We start from the raw sequence: 22,435 nt of genomic DNA on the forward strand, positions 1-22,435 counted from the left end.
AAGAAACTAAAAGCGGGGGAGGGGGGGCAGGGGTGAGTGAAAGGAATGTTTGGGGCCTTGGGCAGTGGGGAGGGAGGGCGTTAAGGGCAGCTGTTACATATTCTGCAACTGCAAGGGAAGGGGCCATGGGAAAGGGGATGGAGGGTAGGGAGGATGGACCAGGGTGTCCCGGAGGGAGCAGTCCCTGGGGAATGCTGACTGGGGTGGGTGTGAGGGGAAGATGCTGGAGTTGGTGGAAATAGGAGACAATAATCCTTCGAATGAGGAGCTCATTCTCATCTGTGAAAAAGTAACACTACTTTCTGCGCAGTCTCATTTCCTTCTCTATGAACTGTACGCTTTGTCTGTATAGTGTGCAAGAAACGATACTTTTCACTGTATACATAAGGCCATAAGGCCATAAGGCATATAATTAGGCCACTCGGCCCATCGAGTCTGCTCCACAGTTCAATAGTGGCTGATATTTTTCTCATCAGTCTGTGATAGGAATAAATCAAATCGAAAAGGAAACTATGGCCCCAATGGCGGAAGAGAGATCCGGATCCACAGCCTGATCCGCTCCGGGATTTCAGTCTCTCTCCACATCTGAACAGAGTTAAAGATCCGAGTAAACTGCAAGTGTTCAGATCGCAGCGGAGAGAGAACCGGGATAGACCGGGATAGAGGGACCGGGATAGACCGGGTTAGAGGGACCGGGATAGACCGGGATAGAGGGAACCGGGATAGACCGGGATAGAGGGACCGGGATAGAGAGAACCGGGATAGAGAGAACCGGGATAGACCGGGATAGAGGGACCGGGATAGAGAGAACCGGGATAGACCGGGATAGAGAGAACCGGGATAGACCGGGATAGAGAGAACCGGGATAGAGAGAACCGGGATAGACCGGGATAGAGAGAACCGGGATAGAGCGGGATAGAGGGACCGGGATAGAGAGAACCGGGATAGAGCGGGATAGACCGGGATAGAGAGACCAGGATAGAGAGAACCGGGATAGGGGGACCGGGGTAGAGAGACCAGGATAGACCGGGATAGAGAGACTGGGATAGAGAGAACCGGGATAGACCGGGGTAGAGGGACCGGGATAGAGAGAACCGGGATAGAGAGAACCGGGATAGACCGGGATAGAAAGAACCGGGATAGAGCGGGATAGAGAGACTGGGATAGAGAGAACCGGGATAGACCGGGGTAGAGGGACCGGGGTAGAGAGACCCGGGATAGAGAGACCCGGGATAGAGAGACTGGGATAGAGGGACTGGGATAGAGGGACTGGGATAGAGCGGGATAGAGAGACCAGGATAGAGCGGGATAGAGGGACCGGGATAGAGAGACTGGGATAGAGAGAGCGGGATAGAGAGACCAGGATAGAGCGGGATAGAGGGACCGGGATAGAGCGGGAGTGATCGGGAGTCGGGCTGGTTCTGAGTCGGATGCAGCTGCTGCCCATCCCGGGACAGGGTGAGTGATCTCTGGGATTTCTTCCCTCTCTGACTCCCCAAAACTTCCCCATTCAATCTCTGTGCAATATTCCCGCCCGCGGCTCATCGACCACCGCCTCCCGGGGAAGCCCGGCCCGGCCCGGCTCCCCCCCCGGCCCCGCTCCCCCAGCTCGGCTCACCCCCCCTCCCCTCCCCGCCGCTGCGCCCAGAGCTGCTCACTGAATTCTCCCCTGGGGGGGATCCTCAACTGGAATTTGAAATGAAGCTGATTGTAAGGAATTTACCTCTTTCACTCTCTCTCACACACACACTCACACACACACACACAGACACACTCACACACACACACACACACCCACACCCACAGACACACACACCCACAGACACTCGCACACACCCACAGACACACACACCCACAGACACTCACACACACCCACACCCACAGACACTCACACACACACAGACACTCACACACACACGCACCCACACTCACACGCACCCACACTCACACACACAGACACTCACACACACACAGACACACACACACACACACACACAGACACTCACACACACAGACACTCACACACAGACACTCACACAGACACTCACACACACAGACACACACACAGACACTCACACACTCACACACCCACAGACACTCACACGCACACAGACACACACACACACCCACAGACACTCACACACACAGACACTCACACACTCACACACACCCACAGACACACACACACCCACAGACACTCACACACACAGACACTCACACACTCACACACACCCACAGACACACACACACCCACAGACACACACACACCCACACACACACACACACACATACAAACTCACAGACACACACACACCCACGGACACACTCACAGACACATGTCCCTCTCGGATACAGACACTCAGGTTCTCTCACATACTCACATTCACTTTACCTCCCGTTCACACTCACTCACACAAACAGGCACACTCTCTCTCTGATACACACGCACTCACCCTCAGCTTACTCCAGCCACATCCTCATGCAGTTTATACTCACGGTATGTTTTTAATTTCTTGTTTTTTAATTTCTTTAACTCAAGTGAAGCATTCGTTCAGATTCGGAATGCGAGAAAATCTATTTATTCTTTGCTCAATGTGATTTGTATTATCTGTGTTGTTTTCTTGTGGAAGTACAGAAAAGGGTTTGAATGATTGGGGAGGAGTTTAATTAATTTTCTTTACTCCAAAGCCAGTGCTCAGGCTGGAGTGGGCGAACTCCCATCCAATCCTTGCTTGCGCCAAAATTCAAATTCCCAGTGAACCCAATTCAAGGTTCCCACAGACAGACAAACAAGATCCAATCTGACAGGATAAGACACTGCCCCCCCATCCTGGGCTCGATCTTAGCCAAAAGGCGGAGAAGCGGATACCCTCAATGATAACATTGTGCGCACGAATATTCTGAAATTAGCCATTTCTGATTTTGTGAATGGAGCTGAAGGTCAGAGATAAGAGATTGATGGATATTGATTAATCTGGATGGCTTTTGCTCAGTGAAGGTTCAGGGTCTGGGGTTGGGTGTAAGGCTGGAATATCAAAGCATAGAAACCCTACAGTACAGAAAGAGGCCATTCAGCCCATCGAGTCTGCACCAACCACAGTCCCACCCAGGCCCTACCCCCATATCTCTACATATTTACCCTCTAATCCCTCTAACCTACGCATCTCAGGACACTAAGGGGCAATTTTTTAGCATGTCCAATTAACCTAACCTGCACATCTTTGGACTGTGGGAGGTAACCGGAGCAAACCCACACAGACACGAGGAGAATGTGCAAACTCCACACAGACAGTGACCCGAGCCAGGAATCAAACCCAGGTCCCTGGAGCTGTGAAGCAGCAGTGCTAACCACTGTGCTACCGTGCCGCCCTGTGTTATGGTGCTGCCCTCTATATCTGAGTGTTTATACAGGAATTTCTGTAAAGAGAAAATGTGGCAGAAATCTTTTGGAGTTGTCTTACTTGTGACACTAATAAATAAACTCCAACTCATCCCAATATATCAGAATATGTTTATTCATATATACATATTCTGATATATTGGCATGAGTTAGAGTCTTTTAAAGTTTATTTATTAGTGTTAGAAGTAAGCTTACAGTCACACTGCAATGAAGTTACTATGAAAATCCCCTAGTTGCCATACTCTGGCGCCTGTGCAGGTACACTGAGGGAGAATTTAGCTTGGCCAATCCACCTAACCAGTACAGCTTTCAGACTGTGGGAGGAAACCCACACAGACACGGGGAGAATGTGCAGAATCCACATAGGCAATGACTCAAGCCAGGGATCGAACCCAGTTCTCTGGCGCTGTGAGGCAGCAATGTTAACCACGATGCCACCCGTGCCAGCCCCCTGGGGTGTATATTAGAGTCTGGGGTGTATAATCTGGTATATTGTCGTGGTTTAGGGGCTGGGGTGTCTGTGGGAGGCAGTGGTGTAGTGGTAGTTTTGCTGGATTAGTATTCCAGAGATCCAGGATAATGCTCTTGGGATCCAGGTTCCAATCCTAAATCGGCAGATGATGAAATTCGAATTCACTAAAAATCTGGAATTCTACTGATGACCATGAAACCACTGTCGGAAAAACCCATCTGGTTCGCTAATGTCCTTTAGGGAAGGAAATCTGCCACCATTACTCGGTCTGGCCTACATGTGACTCCAGAGCCACAGCAATGTGGTTGACTCTCAAATGCCCTCTGAAATGGCCAAGTGAGACACTCAATTTATCAAAGCACTACAAATGGAACCAGATGGAGCACGCAGCATCAGCCTAGGCACTGGAAATGATGACAGCAAATCCAGCTCTGTCGACTCTGCAAAATCCTCCTTACTAACATCTGTGCCCAAACTGAGAGAGCTGTTCCCAGTAGAGGTGATGGCACAGAGGTATACAGTCACATCAACTCAAACACGGGCAGGAAAACTCCTGATGATTATCACGTGCTGTCCCTCCTCAGCTGATGAATCCTCCGTGTTGAACACCACTTGGAGGAAGCATTGTGAGGGGTGGGGGGCAAGGGACAGAATGTACTCTGGGTGGGAGATTTCAATGTCCATCACCAGGAGTGGTTCGGTAATACCCATCACAGACTGGCTGGGGGCGGCACGGTAGCACAGTGGTTAGCACTGCTGCTTCACAGCTCCAGGGTCCTGGGTTCGATTCCCAGCTCAGGTCACTGTCTGTGTGGAGTTTGCACATTCTCCTCGTGTCTGCGTGGGTTTCCTCTGGGTGCTCCGGTTTCCTCCCACAGCCCAAAGATGCGCGGGTTAGGTTGATTGGCTATGCTAAATTGATCATAGATGTATAGGTTAGAGAGGATTAGTGGGTAAAATACATACGGATTGGGGGTTGTTCCTTCGTGGGATCGTGTTCAGTGCAGACTTGATGGGCCGAAGGGCCTCTTTCTGTACTGTAGGGTTTCTATGATTATATTTCGGTGTGTGTCTCTCTCTCGCTCTCTGTTTCTATATGTGTGTGTCTCTCTTTCTTTGTGTGTCTCTCTCCCTCTGTGTGTCTCTCTGTCTCTCTCCCCCTCTCTCTGTCTCTCTCTCTTTCCCTGTGTGTGTGTGTGTCTCTCTCTCTCTCTCTCTTTCCCTGTGTGTGTCTCTCTCCCTCTGTGTGTCTCTCTGTCTCTCTCCCCCTCTCCCTGTCTCTCTCTCTTTCCCTGTGTGTGTGTGTGTGTGTGTGTGTCTCTCTCTCTCTCTCTCTTTCTCTATGTCTCTTTCTCTATGGAGGGTGCGGAAAGTCTGCAGAGAGATCTGGATAAGCTGAGTGAGTTGGCGAGGACCTGACAGATGTGCCTCTCTCCTTCAGTTTTTCTCTCTCTCTCTCTCTCTCTCACTCTGTCTGTCTCTCTCTCTGTCTGTGTGTGTGTCTCTCTCTCTTTTTCTATATATGTCACCTTCTCTCCCTGTGTCTCTCTGCCTTGCTGCGTAGCTCTGCCTCTCTGTCTGTCTTTCTGTGTGTCTCTGTGTCTCTGTCTCTCTTTGGCTCACCCTCTCTGTCTGTCTCTCTGTGTCTCTGTCTCTCTCTGGCTCGCCCTCTCTGTCTGTCTCTCTGTGTCTCTGTCTCTCTCTGGCTCACCCATCACAGTCTGATTCAGTTTGATGTCTGAGGGAAGTTCCAGAAGCTGGGAGAGATGATGTATGGAGTGAAGCTTGGGAGGGATAGTGGGAATCTCGGATTGGCCTCCTTGTCCTCTATGGTCTTCAGCCTGTAAGGGCCAGGGGGCTGGGGAAAGGAGTCTGGGGGGAGTGTTTATTCATCCATGGGACATGGGTGTTACTGGCCAGTATTTATTGTCCGTCCCTAGTTGCCCTTGAGAAGGTGGTGGTGAGCTGCCTTCTTGAATCGCTGCAGTCCATGTTCTGTGGGTTGTCCCAAAATGTCGTTAGGGAGGGAATTCCAGGATTGTGACCCAGTGACTATGAAGGAACAGCGATATATTTCCAAGTCAGGATGGTGAGTGACTTGGAGGGGAACTTGCAGGTGGTGGCGTTCCCCTGTATCTGCTGCCCTTGTCCTTTCAGATGGAAGTGGTCATGGGTTTAGAAGGTGCTGTCTAAGGATCTTTGGTGAGTTGCTGCCGTGCATCTCGTAGATAGTGCACACGGCTGCTCCTGAGTGTCACTGGTGGAGGGAGTGAATGTTTGTGGATGTGATGCCAATCAAGCGGGGCTGCTTTGTCCTGGATGGTGTCGAGGTTCTTGTGTGTTGTTGGAGCTGCACCAATCCAGGCACACTCCTGACTTGTACCTTGTAGATGGTGGATAGACTCTGGGGAGTCAGGGGGTGAGTTACTCACTGCAGTATTCCCAGCCTCTGATCTGCTCTTGTAGCCATTATGTTTATGTGGTGAACCCAGTTGAGTTTCTGGTCAGTGGTAACCCCAAGGATGTTGACAGTGGGGGATTCAGTGATGGAAACATTATTGAATGTCAAGGGGCAGTATTTAGAGCATCTCTTCTTGGTGATGGTCATTGCCTGGTATTTATATGGCACAAATGTTGCTTGCTACCTGTCAGCCCAAGTCTGGATATTGTCCAGATCTTGTTGCATTTGAACATGGACTGTTTCAGCATCTGAGGAGTTGTGAATGGTGTTGAACATTGTACAATCATCGGTGAACATCCCCACTTCTTACCTTACGACGGAGGGAAGGCGATTGAAGCAGCTGAAGATGGTTGGGCCGAGGACACTAACCCTGAGGGACTCCTGCAGGGATGTCCTGGAGCTGAGATCACTGACCCTCCACAACCACAACCATCTTCCTATATATCAGGTATGACTCCAACCAGCAGAGAGTTTGCCCCCGATACCCATCGACTCCAGTTTCACTCGGGCTCCTTGATGCTGCCTCGATGTCGAGGGCAGTCACTCACCTCACCCCCTGGAATTCAGCTCTTTTGTCCATGTTTGAACCAAGGCTGTAATGAGGTCAGGAGCTGAGTGACCCCCTGGAGAAACCCAAACTGGGCGTCACTGAGCAGGTTATCGCTGAGCAGGTGCTGCTGGATCGCACTGTCGATGACCCCTTCCATCACTTTACTGATGATTGAGAGTAGACTGATTGGGCAGTAATTGGCTGGGTTGGATTTGTCCTGCTTTTTGTGTACAGGACAGAACTGGGCAACTTTCCACATTGTTGGGTAGACGCCAGTGTTGTAACTGTACTGGGGTACTGCACTGGCATTGTTGTAAGCGTTCTCCAAGGCGGCCTTCACGACACACGACAGCGCAGAGTTTCTGAGCAGAGACTGACAGCCAAGTTCCGCACACATGAGAACGGCCTCAACCGGGATCTTGGGTTCATGTCGCACTATCTGTAACCCCCATGACTTGCCTGGGCTTGCAAAATCTCACTAGCTGTCCTGTCTGGAGACAATACACATCTCTTTAACCTGTGCTTAACGCTCTCTCCACTCACATTGTCTGTGACTTTAAGCCTTGATTACCTGTAAAAACTCGCATTCCAACTATTATCTTGTAAATTGAGTTTGTGTCTGTATATACCCTGTTTGTGAACATAACTCCTCAGTCACCTGAAGAAGGAGTGACACTCAGAAAGCTTTTGCTACCAAATAAACCAGTTGGACTTTAACCTGCTGTTGTGTGACTTCTTACTGTGTTTACCCCAGTCCAATGCCGGCATCTCCATATCACAAATATCAAACATGCCCTACTGCTCTACTGCCTGCCCACACTTTGGTAAATCAGACCACAGGCTGTGCTCCTGCTCCCGGCTTACAGACAAAAACTGGAGTGGGAGAATCCATCAAAGAGAGTCGTGCAATGTTAGTCTGAGGAGTCGGATGATCTCCTACGGGGCTGCTTAGTGTCAGTGGACTGGTCAGTATTTATAAACTCTGCAACCAGCCTGAACGAGTACGCTGCTACAGAAACTGACTTCATTAGTAAGTGCGTAGAAGACTGTGTGCCAGAGAAGCAAATCTGTGTGTTTCCCCCAGCTGGCAACCGTGGATGAAGAGGGATATCCACGGCTTGCTGAAGTCCAGGTCTGAGGCGTTCAGGTCAGATGACCTATAGGAGAAAGCCAGATACGATCTAAGGAGATCCATTAAAGATGTCAAAAGACAATAGAAGACCAAGCGAGAGTCCCAGGCCAGCTACATCGACTCCCATCGACTGTGGCAAGGTCTGCAAGACATAACAGGATTCAAAATAAAAGCAGATAAAATTGCCGGCTCCCTAATGGGCTCAATGCATTCTACATCCGTTTTGAGCAAGAGGGCAGTGAGAGCATGCCCTCCACCCTGGAAGCTCTGGATGAACCTGTGTCTGAGGTCATCGTTGCAGACATCAGAGCAGCTTCTCGGTCAACCCACGGAAAGCGACTGACCCGGGTGCGGTACCCGGAAGAGCACTCAGATCCTGAACAGACCATCTGTATTCACAGACATCTTTAACCTCTCCAGACGGGAGAGGAGTTTGAGGACGGCACGGAAGTTAAAGAGAGCACATTAAGTGGTAAAGGCAGTGTCAGTAATCCTAGTACCAGACAGATCAGACAAAAGCAAAACAGAGACCAAGGGAAGTCCAGATTAAACTGCATTTATTTCAATGCAAGATGCTTGATGGACAAGGCAGATGAGTTCGGGGCATGGATGGATGGGTACGTGGGATTGGGATATTATAACAATTACTGAAACATGGCCAAAGGAGGGACAGGATTGGCAGCTCAGTGTTCCAGGGTACAGATGCTTTAGGAAGGATAGAACCGGGGCTAAGAGAGGAGGGGGAGTTGCACTTTTGATTAGGGAAAACATCACAGCCTTACTGAGAGGGGATATATCCGAGGGTTCGGCCACTGAGTCTATATGGGTAGAACTGAGAAATAAGAAGGGGAAATCACTTTGATAGGGTTGTACTATCAGCCCTGAAATAGTCAGCGGGAAATTGGGGAGCAAATATGTATGGAGATTACAGATAGTGCCAAGAAAAATAGGGGGGTAATAGTCAGATTTTAACTTTCCCAACATTGACTGGGGCAGCCATAGTATTAGAGGGTTGGATGGAGAGAAATTTGTTGAGTGTATTTAGGAGGAATTTCTCATTCAGTATGTGGATGGCCCGACTAGACAGGGGGCAAAACTTGACCTCCTCTTGGGAAATAAGGAAGGGCAGATGACAGAAGTGTTAGTGAGGAATCACTTTGGGACCAGTGACCATAATTCTATTGGTTTTAAGGTAGCCATGGAGAATGATAGGTCTGCCCCAAAAGTTAAAATTCTAAATTGATGCAAGGCTAATTTTGATGGTATCAGGCAGGAACTTTCAGAAGTTAATTGGGGGAATCTGTGGGAAGGAACAGGAATGTTTGGTAAGTGGCAGGCTTTCAAAAGTGTGTTAACCAGGGTTCAGGGTAAACACATTCCTCTTAGAGTGAAGGGCAAGGCTGGCAGAAGTCGGGAACCCTGGATAACTCAGGATATTGAGGCCCTGGTCAAGAAGGAAAAGGGGAAACATGACATGCATAGACAGCTGGGATAGTGAAGAGTGTAGGGGGTGTAGGAGTAGAGTTAAGAGAGAAATCAGGAGAGCGAAAAGGGAACACAAGATTGTTTTGGCAGATAAGGCAAAGGAGAATCCAAAGAGCTTCTACAAATACATAAAGGGCAAAAGAGTAACAAGGGAGAGAGTAGGGCCTCTTAAGGATCAACAAGGTCATCTATGTGCAGATCCACAAGAGATGGGCGAGATTCTAAATGAATATTTCTCATCAGTATTTACTGTTAAGAAAAGCATGGATGTTCGGGAACTTGGGGAAATAAATAGTGATGTCTTGAGGAGCATACATATTACAGAGAAGCTGGTGCTGGAAGTCTTAAAGCGCAACAAGGTAGATAAATCCCTGGGATCTGATGAAGTGTATCCCAGGACATTGTGGGAGGCTAGGGAGGAAATTGCGGGTCCCCGAGCCGAGATATTTGAATCATCGATAGTCACGGGTGAGTTGCCTGAAGATTGGAGAGTGGCAAATGTTGTGCCTTTGTTTAAAAAGGGCTGCAGGGAAAAGCCTGGGAACTACAGGCCAGTGAGCCTCACATCTGTGGTAGATAAATTGTTGGAAGGTATTTTGAGAGACAGGATCTGCAGGTATTTAGAGACACAAGGACTGATTAAGGACAGTCAGCATGGCTTTGAGAGTGGAAAATCATGTCTCACAAATTCAATGAGTTTTTTGAAGGGGTAACCAAGAAGGTAGATGAGGGAAGTGCAGTTGATGTTGTCTACATGGACTTTAGCAAGGCCTTTGACAAGGTACCACATTGTTGTTGCATAAGGTTAAATCTCACGGGATCCATTGCATCTAAATGGATACAAAATTGGCTTCTTGACAGAAGCCAGAGGGTGGTTGTAGAGGGTTGGTTTTCAAACTGGAGGCCTGTGATCAGTGGTGTGCCTCTGGGATCAGTGCTGGGCCCACTGTTATTTGTCATTTATATTAATGATTTGGATGAGAATATAGGGGGCATGGTTAGTAAGTTTGCAGATGACACCAAGATTGGTGGCATGGTGGACAGTGAAGAAGGTTATCTCCAATTGCAACGGGATCTTGATCAATTGGGTCAGTGGGCTGACAAATGGCAGATGGAGTTTAATTTAGTCAAATGCGAGGTGCTGCATTTTGGTAGATTGAACCAGGGCAGGACTTACTCAGTTAATGGTAGGGCCCTGGGGAGAGTTACAGAACAAAGAGATCTACGTGTACATGTTCATAGCTCCTTGAAAGTGGAGTCACAGGTGGACAGAGTGGTGAAGAAGGCATTCGGCATGCTTGGTTTCATCGATCAGAACATTGAATACAGGAGTTGGGACGTCTTGTTGAAGTTGTACAAGACATTGGTAAGGCCACATTTGAAATACCATGTGTAATTCTGGTCACCCTATTATAGAAAAGATATTACTAAACTAGAAAGAGTGCAGAAAAGATTTACTAGGATGCTACCAGGACTTGATGGTTTGAGTTATAAGGAGAGGCTGGATAGACTGGGACTTTTTTCTCTGGACCGTAGGAGGCTGAGGGGTGATCTTATAGAGGTCTATGAAATAATGAGGGGCACAGGTCAACTAGATAGTAAATATCTCTTCCTGTAGATTGGGGAGTCTAAAACTAGAGGGCATAGGTTTAAGGTGCGAGGGAGAGATACAAAAGTGTCCAGAGGGCAATTTTTTCACACAGATGGTGGTGAGTGTCTAGAACAAGCTGCCAGAGGTAGTAGTAGAGGTGGGTATAATTTTGTCTTTTAAAAAGCACTTAGCACATGGGTAAGATCGGTATAGAGGGATATGAACCAAATGTGGGCAATTGGGATTAGCTTAGGGATTTTAGAAAAAAGGCAGCATGGACAAGTTGGGCCAAAGGGTCTGTTTCCATGCTGTAAACCTCTATGACTTTATGACTCTTTACAAAAATGTGAAGTTGCTATCTATTTCAAGAAGGTGACCATCATCCCAGTACCTAAGAAAGGTCAGGCAGCGTACCTTCATGACGGTGGCTCTGACATCCATCATTATGAAATGCTTCGAAAGGTTAATCGTGGCACAAATCAATACCGGCCTCCGAGATTGCCTGGATCCACTACAATTCGCCTATCACTACAACAGGTATGCTGGTGAGGTACATTGGCCGTGATAAATTCTCCCTCAGTGTAACCCGAACAGATGCCAGAGTGCGGCAACTAGGGGATTTTCACAGTAACTTCATTGCAGTGTGAATGTAAACCTACTCGTGATAACAATAATTAAACTTTAAGCAGATACCATCTCCCTGGCCCTATACTCAACCCTGGAACACCTGAGACACCTGCGTCAGGCTCCTATTTATTGACTACAGCTCAGCATTCAACACCATTATTCCTACAAAACCCACCTCCAAACTCCGTGGCCTGGGTCTCGGTTCCTCCCTCTGCGACTGGATCCTGAACTTCCTAACCCACAGACCACAATCAGTAAGGACGGGCAACAACACCTCCTCCATGATCATCCTCAACACCAATGCCCCACAAGGCTGTGTTCTCAGCCCCCTACTATACTCCTTATACAAATTCCCCTCTCATTCGATTTTTCAAGTTTGCTGATGACACCATCGTAGTGGGTCAGATCTCAAACAATGACAAATCAGAGTACAGGAGTGAGATAGGGAACCTGGGGAACTGGTGCAACAACAATAATCTCCCCTCAACATCAACAAAATGAAGGAGATTGTCAATGACTTCAGGGAGTGCAGTGGAGAACATGCTCCTGTCTCCGTTAATGGGGATGAAGTGGAAATGGTTGAGATCATCACGTTTTCAGTGTTCAGCTCACCAACAACCTGTCCTGGTTCCCCCGTGCTGATGCTATAGTTAAGAAAGCCCCACCAACACCTCTACTTTCTCAGAAGACTAAGAAATTTGGCATGTCCGCTACGACGCTCACAAACTTTTACAGATGCACCAGAGAAAGGATTCTTTGTGGTTGTATCACAGCTTGGTATGGCTCCTGCTCTAACCAAGACTGCAAGGAATTACAAATGGTTATGAATATATCCCAGTCCATCACACAAACCAGCCTCCCATCCATTGACTCTGTCTACACTTCCCGCTGCCTCGACAAAACAGCCAGCATAATTAAGGACCCCATACACTGCGACATTCTCTCTTCCACCTTCTTCCTTCAGGAAAAAGATACGAAAGTCTGAGGTCACGTACCAACCGAGTCAAGAACAGCTTCTTCCCTGCTGCTGTCAGACCTTTGAATGGACCTACCTTGCATTAAGCTGATCTTTCTTGACACCCTAGCTATGACTGTAACATTACATTCTGCACTCTCTCCTTTCCTGCTTTATGAATGGTATGCACTGTATAGCGTGCAAGAAACAATACTTTTCACTGTATTTTAGTACATGTGACAATAATAAATCAAATCAAAATCATTTCTTGACCTTGTTGTCTTTTTCTGGGTGTATTTTAGTTGAGAAGTGGTGATTAGTTTGATGAGCTCTGAGTGACCTTTTCTAGAAGAAGGTAAGTTGAGTCACATCCAGGCCACAGTGAATTTGATACTGGATTTGTTTCCCTGAGAGACACTGAGGAACCTGTTGGTTTTTAGGACAATTATTTGGTTTCAAGTTCATTTTCCATTATCTTTCATTTTGAATTTAAATTGTCCCATTGTCTTGGTGGATTGAACCCATTCTCTAGACTATTATTCCAGTACTCAGAGAATTGCTTCCCAACTCCTGGATTCATCACATCTGTACCAGTCTGGTCTTTAGCTGCTCCAGTCCCAGGCTGTCCCTGGTTCAGGTTCAGTTGGTCTGTGAATATTGTTGACTGTGGATCAACCCAATAGCAGCCGTGGTCCCAGTTACTGCGCAGGTCATCGTCCTGACCAGCTGGATATTGGGGTATCACCAGCAGTGAAGGGCTGTTATCCAGCGAGAGGATCCCTGAACAATGGATCAGCCGCTATTTGTTACTCGGCTGGTTTGTATCTGAGTCTGAACCTCGTGTCTTATCACCTTTCCTACAGGTAAGGATGGCGAGTGTGCTGTCTAGACGTCTGGGAAAACGGTCGCTGCTGGGAGCGTTGGTTCACACCCCGAGTCCTTGCGGGGATGGGATGCTGATTCCTGGTGTAATCCAAGCGTTCCGACTGGATTCTGGGAGAGGAAACTCCTCGTACACTGTGTCATTCGAAGACGGTCAGTTCATGGAGTACAATGAAGAGAATATCATTGGAGCAGGGTTCCAGAGCCTAGCTCGATTTAAACTCTACCCAGGCCAGAAGGTAGGTTCAGCTGAACATTGCGGTGGTGTTTGTGGGGTTGGGGGGGGGGGGCGGTGGTGGGTACCTGTTTGGGAGCAGAGGGTAACTGAGGGAGGTGTAAGAAATCGCTGGTCACTTCCACACCTACAGATGCCTCATCCCATTGGGTGAAGGGCTGGGAGTCAGTTCCTCAGCTCTGATGGTCTCACTGCGGGGAAATGAAGAAAGACAGTTCCAAATGTCCATTCCCGAGGAGTGGTGGACCCTGATGTTCTTTGAAGCAGCTCATTGAATGAACACAAGGACTAGGAGCAAGAGTAGGTCATCTGACCCCTCGAGCCTGCTCCGCCATTCAATATTTGTGGACTCAGCTCCACTTACCCGTTCACTCACCATATCCCTTAATTCCTTTACCTTCAAAAATGTATCTATCCTTGCCTTAAAAAACATTCAATGAGGGAGCCTCAACTGCTTCACTGGGCAGGGAATTCCACAGACTCACAACCCTTTGTGTGAAGAAGTTCCTCCTCAACTCAGTCCTAAATCTGCTCCCCCTTATTTTGAGGCTATGCCCCCTAGTTCTAGTTTCACCCACCAGTGGAAACAACTTCCTGCTTCTATTTTATCTATCCCCTTCGTAATCTTATATGTTTCTATAAGATCTCCCCTCATTCTTCTGAATTCCGTTGAGTATAGCCCCAGTCTACTCAGTCTTTCCTCATGAGCCAGTCCTTTCAACTCCGGAATCAACCTAGTGAATCTCCTCTGCACCCCCTCCAGTGCCAGTATATCCTTTCTCAAGTAAGGAGACCAAAACTGTACACAATACTCCAGGTGTGGCCTCACCAGCACCTTATTCAGCTGCAACATAACCTCGCTGTTTTTAAACTCCATCCCTCCAGCAATGAAGGACAAAATTCCATTTGCCTTCTTAATTACCTGCTGCATCTGCAAACCAACTCCTTGAGATTCCTGTACAAGGACACCCAGGTCCCTCTGCACAGCAGCATGCTGCAATTTTTTACCATTTAAACTATTTTACCATTTAATGGATCTGTAGATGCCAAGCCATCGTAACGCCCCCCTCAGTCTGCACCCCCGCCAGATCACAATGGAGACCTTTTGTCTTTTCACCTCCAGGTTTTCCTGACTCTCAGTGGGCGTGAGTGCTCGGGATTGGTTGAGCAACACAATGAAGTGGATAAGCAGGTTCTGATCTACGTGGAGGAACTGGATCTGCGCTTGCTGCGGAGAATAGAGGATGTTCGGTTAGTGGAGAGCCGGAAGTCACCGCGACTCCAGGAGCTGGAGAGGGAGAACGCGAGAGCAATTATCCAACCTGCTGAACCCAAGAGGAACCAGTGCTCGGAGAGCATTGATGTGCCCCCGCGGTGGGTGTGGAGCGTGGGGTGGGGTGGGGTGGGGCGGGCGGTGTCGGGGGGGGGTGGGGGAGGGGTTGTTGGGAGAAATGGGAGACAAAGGCCATTCCTGGGAAAGCTCCCAGGTATTTGGTCCCTGTGCCGTGTAGCCGATGGGGTGGGAGAGGGAACTGGCGGTTCTAGTGTGGGGGCAGGAATTCATTTCCCTGATGGGACCCAGACACGGGACAGAGATACCTTAGAGATGCTCAAAATCCTGAGGGAGCTGGACGGAGTAGATCGGGAGGAACTCTTCCCACTCGGAAAAGGATTGAAAATGAGGGGGCACAGTGTTAAAGTGATTTGCAAAAGAAGCAAGCGTGATGTGGGGATGTTTTCACTCGGCGAGTGGTTGGGGTCTGGAATGCACGGCCTGGAGGTATGGGGGAGGCAGCGAGGATGATTCATTCGGGATACTCATCCTCCTGAGGCCATTCCTCTTCTAACCCCAGGGATCCCGAGTTTCTACCCGAGATGCACTGTCTGAATGTGCCTCCAGCAGGAGAATATTTGATGATTATTGGACTAGAAACAATGTGCAGGGAGATAGTACTAAATCGTGATGCTCACTTGGGAGACATGATGGACTTGGCCTCCTGCACCGTAATAATTCTGTGGAAGGAAACTGGTTTGAGACTTATTTATAAATTGGAGAGCTTTTTTTTTGCAGAACAGTCACTCGAAGCCCTCGTGTTGAAACCCTCCACATGTCCTCAGCTACTAACATTCAAATTATTCTCCTCAGGGCTATAGGAACAGTGGAAATGGATGCAATCATGGCAGCTATGGTCCTCACCAGCCTATCATCCAGTCCTCTGCTTAACAGTCCCTTACACCCCAGAGCCAGGACAGGTAAGAGCAGCAACGCGTCGAGATCCAGCTCCTGGTGTTTATACAGGATGGGTTAGTGGAATCTGTTCATCATCTGGGGAGCGCATGTGTGTCCGAGATGATTCACTTTGAATTGTTGATCTCTTTCTCTGTAACTGTTTGATACACACACACATTCCTGGCTGTTAACTCACTGGGACAGAGCCTGGGGGTAATCCATTGTGTTTGCTTTGTTCTGTCAGCGGGAGATTCCGGCAATGAGAGTGGGAGTGGGAACAGCAGCACCTGGAGTCTGTATTGGAACAGTGATTCCTCGTCTCCCTCCACACCGCCACTCAGACCGGACACAGCACAGACTGAAGATGGGACAGATCCGCAGCACGAGCACTGCCTACTGCTGGAGGAACCAATCCTTCGCAAGAGGAAGGTGAGGAAATGGGAAGAGATGGAGAGAATGGAGCGGGCGCTGAGAGAGGAGGGGGTAGAGACAGACAGGGAAGGGGGGGGTGGGCAAACAGACTGATGGAATGGACAGAGAGGGGGAGACAGACTGACAGAACAGAGAGGGAGATAGACAGACTGACGAAATGGACAGAGAGGGGCAGACAGACAAGACGGACGGAATGGATAGGGAGGGGGAGATTGACTGATGGTGTGGGGGTTGCTCAGGAGCGGCAGCTGAGGGACATCTGGAATGACGTGCGGTAGTGTTAGCGAGAGGGTTCAGAGGAGGGAGCTCCGTTTTTCAATGATTAACTCTGTGCCTCTCTCCTGTCTCTCAGAACTCGGTGAGGATGCTGTATCGCTGCATGTGGCCAAGCTGCCAAAAACTCCTCTCGTCCACTGTCGGAATCCGGAGGCACATTCGGACAGTGCATCTCGGGTAGGAACTCGGGATCCCTGGGGTTAGAAGATGAATGGCCTCAGGGGGATGGGTATCGGGGGAGGGAGCATTATTTATAACTAGAGTCTGTGGCTCAGCTCCAGGGACCCGGGTTCGATTCCCAACTCGGGTCACTGTCTGCGTGGGTTTCTCCGGGTGCTCCGGTTTCCTCCCACAATCTGAAAGACGTGCTGGTGAGGGTGCATTGGCCATGCTAAATTCTCCCTCAGTGTACCCGGACAGGCGCCTGAGTGTGGACACTCAGGGATTTTCACAGTAACTTCATTGCAGTGTTAATGTAAGCCCACTTGTGACACTAATAAATAAACTTAAACTTATTGTAAGAGTGGAACTTAAAACTCTGAGGTATACACTAAAATACTGTCCCCCCATCAAACACTCCCAGGACAGGTACAGCACGGGGTTAAATACAGAGTAAAGCTCCCTCTACACTGTCCCCCATCAAACACTCCCAGGACAGGTACAGCACGGGGTTAGATACAGAGTAAAGCTCCCTCTACACTGTCCCCCATCAAACACTCCCAGGACAGGTACAGCATGGGGTTAGATACAGAGTAAAGCTCCCTCTACACTGTCCCCCCATCAAACACTCCCAGGACAGGTACAGCACGGGGTTAAATACAGAGTAAAGCTCCCTCTACACTGTCCCCCCATCAAACACTCCCAGAACAGGTACAGCACGGGGTTAGATACAGAGTAAAGCTCCCTCTACACTGTCCCCATCAAACACTCCCAGGACAGGTACAGCACGGGGTTAGATACAGAGTAAAGCTCCCTCTACACTGTCCCCAATCAAACACTCCCAGGACAGGTACAGCACGGGGTTAGATACAGAGTAAAGCTCCCTCTACACTGTTCCCCCATCAAACACTCCCAGGACAAGTACAGCACGGGGTTAGATACAGAGTAAAGCTCCCTCTACACTGTCCCCCATCAAACACTCCCAGGACAGGTACAGCACGGGGTTAGATACAGAGTAAAGCTCCTTCAGTGCTGCTTTATCAGGACAAAGGAAATTCTGAGGTGTGTCTGCCCCCAAGTGGTGTAGAATGTTATTGCAGTGATAGACATATTTTTGATGGTGCAGTTTAATATTCATTATAGAGTCAGTGATGTGAACCTTAGTTATGTGGTGAGGTTGGGGCTGTTTTTCTTGGAGAAGCGAAAGCTGAGAGGAGATTTGATTGAGATGTTCAAAATGACAGATGGTGGGGGGTGGGTCTGAGTCGATAGGGAGAATCTGTTCCCATTGGTGGAAGGGTCAGGAAGGAGTGGGCACAGATTGGGCTTTTCCAGTGGTTGGGGTCTCGGCTGCCTCAGAGGGTGCTGGGCGCAGGGTCAACATTAACTCTCCAAAGGAAATTGGAAATTGCAAAGGAAAGTTTTGCTGGATTATGGGGGAGGAGTAGGGGAAAGTTAGATAGCTCTGTCAAAGAGCCAACATTGTCTTTCTGGGGTGAATGGCCTCTCACTGTGCTGGGCCATTATGGCTGAAATGAGGAGTAGTTTCTTCACCCAGACGGTGGTGAATCTGTGGAATTCTGTACTCCAGCGGCTGTGGAAGCTTTGTCAGTGAGGATGTTCAAGACTTTCTATACCCCAGCGGCAGTAAGCGATAGACAGGAGGCTGTGAAGGGCCAACTATTGAATATCTTCAAGAAAGAGATCTTGATGTTGTTTAGATTTTAATGGCATTGTGGGGTCTCGGGAGAAAGCGGGGATATGGTACCAAGATTAAGACTCAGCCATGATCACATTGAATGGTGCAGCAGGCTCGATGGGCCGAATGGCCCTGTCCCATTTCCTACGTCCTTGTGTTCCTACATCATTCTGTGACCTTGAACAAAGTGTAAACTGCTGCTGAAGCATCATGTGGTTGAATAGCCTCAGATTGCATGTTGGGGTGAGTGAGGGAGGATAGCGAATCCTCCTGGAGTGTCTCCAGGTGAGATTGAGTCCTGTGTTTGAAGGTGTTTTGCTTTTGCCATGACAGACGCACTGACTCTGACCACAGCGACGGGGAGGAAGATTTCTATTACACGGAGATCCCAGTGAGTGGCGACCCTGCCCCTGAGGGTCTGAGCGCTCGGCGCTGCATCTCTCCACCTGCTGTGCTGGAGACTCAGCATGTCCCTGTCAGCCCTCGAGAGAGCCCCTCGGAATCCCAGCTCCCAAACACTCTCAGCCAGTCCGCTCCGAGCTGCCTCTGGCAAGTGTGTGTGGATCATACCTATCAGGTGAGTGAAAAGTAGCCTCCATCCCCCAACAGGATCTCCTCCAGAAGCCTGTTCTACACCTTACCCAGCTGCTGGGATGGACAGTGACAGGGTTCATGTTGATGTAGTTCGTATGGATTTTAGCAAAACCTTTAACAAGATACCACATGGTATCTTGAAAGGTTAAAACACTTTGAGTTGGGAAACTTGGTGAGTTGGATCTGAAACTGGCTCAATAATAGGACTGAAATGATGGTAGAAGGCTGAGTGACTGGAGACCGATATCCAGTGACATACCACAAGCTTCATTGCTGGAACCCTTATTGTTATATCCATAAATAATATCGATCAAAATGTAGTGGGGGGAGTGGAAGCTGAGCATGTTTAAAGTTGACACTGAGATTGAAGAAGATGGTTGTAGGTTACAGGAAGATATAGATGGGTTGGGTCAGATAGACGGAGCAGTGGAAGATGGTGTTTAACCCTGAAACATGATGAACTCAGGAGGATTTAATGACTGGCAAGACATTGGCTAGCTCAAAGGAACAGATTTTTGATTTGATTTGCATGTGTTAGGATAAGCTGAAAAGTTGTGTTTCTTGCGTGAACAAAGAACAAAGAACAGTACAGCTCAGGAAACAGGCCCTTCGGCCCTCCAAGCCTGCGCTGCTCATTGGTCCAACTAGACCATTCGTTTGTATCCCTCCATTCCCAGGCTGCTCACGTGACTATCCAGGTAATTCTTAAATGTGCTATATAAAGCATACCATTCAGAGAGTACATAGAGGAGAAGAAAAGAAAAAGGTGCAGAATTTAGTGTTACAGTCATAGCTAGGGTGTAGGGAAAGATCAACTTAATGCAAGGTAGGTCCATTCAAAAGTCTGATGTCAGTAGGGAAGAAGCTGTTCTTGAGTTGGTTGATACGTGACCTCAGGATTTTGTATCTTTCCGTGATGGAAGAGAGAATGTCCGGGTGCGTGGGGTCCTTGATTATGCTGGCTGCTTTTCCAAGGCAACGGGAAGTGTAGACGGAGCCAATGGATGGCAGGCTGGTTTGCGTGGATTTTGGGGTAGTTATTCACAGATCCCTGAAGGTTGTAGAGCAATTGAATAGGACAGTTAGGAAGGATTATGAGACACTTGCTTTTCTCAGTCGTGGTACAGAGTATAAAAGCAAGGAGATAATATTGGAGTTGTACAAAGCCTTGGTTAGACCGCAGCTGGAGTACTTTCTGCAGTTATGATCACCTCACTATAGGGAGGATGTGATTGCACTGGTCGGGGTAGAGAGGAGATTTACCAGATGCTGCCAGGGGAGGGAGCGTTTGAGCTACAAGGAGAAACTGGATAGACTTAGAGTGTTTTCTCTAGAGCAGAGAGGCTGAGGGGGGCCACGATTAAGGTGTATATGATTAAGGGGGGCTTCGGACAGGATGAATAGGGAGCCGCTGTTCCCCTTGGTTGAGGGGGTCAATCGTGAGGGAGCAGAGTTTTAGGATGATGGACAGGAGATTCAGAAAGGATTTGAGAGAAACCTTTTTCACTCAGAGGGTGCTGGGAATCTGGAATGTTCTGCCTGGGAAGGTGGTGGAGGTCGGAAACTTTACAAACTTTCAAAAAGATTTGGATGAATATTTGGAATACCCTAACATTCCAGAATCTGGGAGAAGAGCTGGAAAATGGGATTAATGTAACTTTAATGGTGGTTATTGTTGGTGCTGACTCAATGGACTGAAGGGCCTTTTCTGTAGGGTGTGCTTCTTCCGATCACTGGGGTGACTGGATCATTGGGAATGGGCAGTGACTGGGCCATTGGGAATGGGCAGTGACTGGATCACTGGGAATGGGCAGTGACTGGATCACTGGGAATGGGCAGTGACTGGATCATTGGGAATGGGCAGTGACCGGGTCACTGGGAATGGGCAGTGACTGGATCATTGGGAATGGGCAGTGAACTTTGATCTTTTTCTATTCCAGGTCTCCCCAGATTACAGTTGTGCCTTCACGTTTGGAGATTGTGTGATTCAGTCGCCGGTGGCTTCACTCAAACCTCACATTGTTTTTGCTTCAACAGCTCAGACCCTCAGTGCAAACAGGCGAGTGAGGGGGAGGGGGACGTGGTAGCTACCTGGGAAATTTTATTCCTTTCTCCAGACGCCGAACTGCTAAGTAAGGGTTTGTGTTTTTTTACTGACTGACAGGAGGATCCGTGGTGAAGCTAAGAAATGTCGCAAGGTGTACGGAGTGGAGAACAGGAGCCAGTGGTGTACCGCCTGCAAGTGGAAGAAAGCATGTCAACGCTTCCATGATTAAAGGCTGCCGGGTGATTGGTGAGGATTCCGGAGCGAGCCCGCCCCCTCCCTCTCAGCTCCTGCTGTGAAATGGAACTTTCCGGATAGGGACGGAGTGGATTTACCCCACCCAGGGCGAGCTGGCATTGCTGGATCTGGGATGAGAACTTGGTGAAGCCAGTGATATCTGGAGGGTCCACTTCATTCTGGATCAGTCTGTCTCGGGAAAGGGAATGAACTCTGCTATTTTCCTGCAGTTAGATTTAGCAGGAAGGTGGGGATGAAAGTTGTGAGTGCCTGTCAGAGCTCCCACGGTTTACAGTGATTAACCAGAGCCGCACTGAGGGACTGGACTCCGCGAGGAACAGTACTGAGTGTAGACTTTGACCATTCCCAGCAGCTGGAGAGCGAGGCCTGGTCTACACGTGACTCCAGACCCACAGCAATGTGGCTGCCTCCGAATCGGCCTTGAACCCACTCCGTTCAAGAGCAATTAGGGAATGAGCAACAAAAGCTGGCCTTGCCCAGCGATGCCCACTTCCTGCGTGTTTCTTTGAAGTCAGACTCACTGCGGTTTTAAACATAAAAAAATGGTAAATTCTCGGGCAGTACCTGTGGGGAGAGAGAGAGATTTCATCAGGATTGAGGAGTTTGGAATGGAATGGGCTCTTGTCAGATGTGTTGCATTTGAGATGACTGTTCTCAGTGGGAAAGGACAGCATTTTGTCACAAGGCAGTGAGGGTGTGTGTGCCAGTTCCCCAGCCCCCACTGTGTGAGGACACATCCAGATCCAGTAGTTTCTTGCTGTGGTTTCCTGCAGCTATGACTGTGACCAGCTGATTTTTGCTTCTCTCCCACACAGTGAGCCTGTTAATTGTCACTCACTCTCAGGCACAAGTTGTTGATCTTGTGTAAGGTCAGCTGGATGGAGGGATCAGTGTGTGACCTGTGCCAATTGGCATGACCCAGTGCGTGTGCTGTACCAATTGGCATGACCCAG

General features: G+C 48.8%; 1 protein-coding gene across 1 annotated transcript; it reads left to right on the forward strand.

Annotated features, from left to right (window-relative positions):
- Positions 1 to 1,376: 1,376 nt before the first annotated feature.
- On the forward strand, positions 1,377 to 22,435 carry LOC145350670 (zinc finger protein 395-like). The gene is made up of 9 exons (XM_080199888.1): positions 1,377 to 1,458; positions 13,537 to 13,794; positions 14,914 to 15,164; positions 15,937 to 16,043; positions 16,265 to 16,449; positions 16,805 to 16,905; positions 18,920 to 19,163; positions 21,121 to 21,239; positions 21,345 to 22,435. Exons 2-9 carry the CDS (start codon positions 13,543 to 13,545, stop codon positions 21,454 to 21,456), a joined length of 1,371 nt encoding a protein of 456 aa, XP_080056014.1. The 5' UTR covers positions 1,377 to 1,458; positions 13,537 to 13,542; the 3' UTR covers positions 21,457 to 22,435.

Source organism: Carcharhinus amblyrhynchos, chromosome 12 (genome assembly GCF_965287045.1).
Source record: "Carcharhinus amblyrhynchos chromosome 12, sCarAmb.v2.hapA, whole genome shotgun sequence".
NCBI lineage: Eukaryota > Metazoa > Chordata > Chondrichthyes > Carcharhiniformes > Carcharhinidae > Carcharhinus > Carcharhinus amblyrhynchos.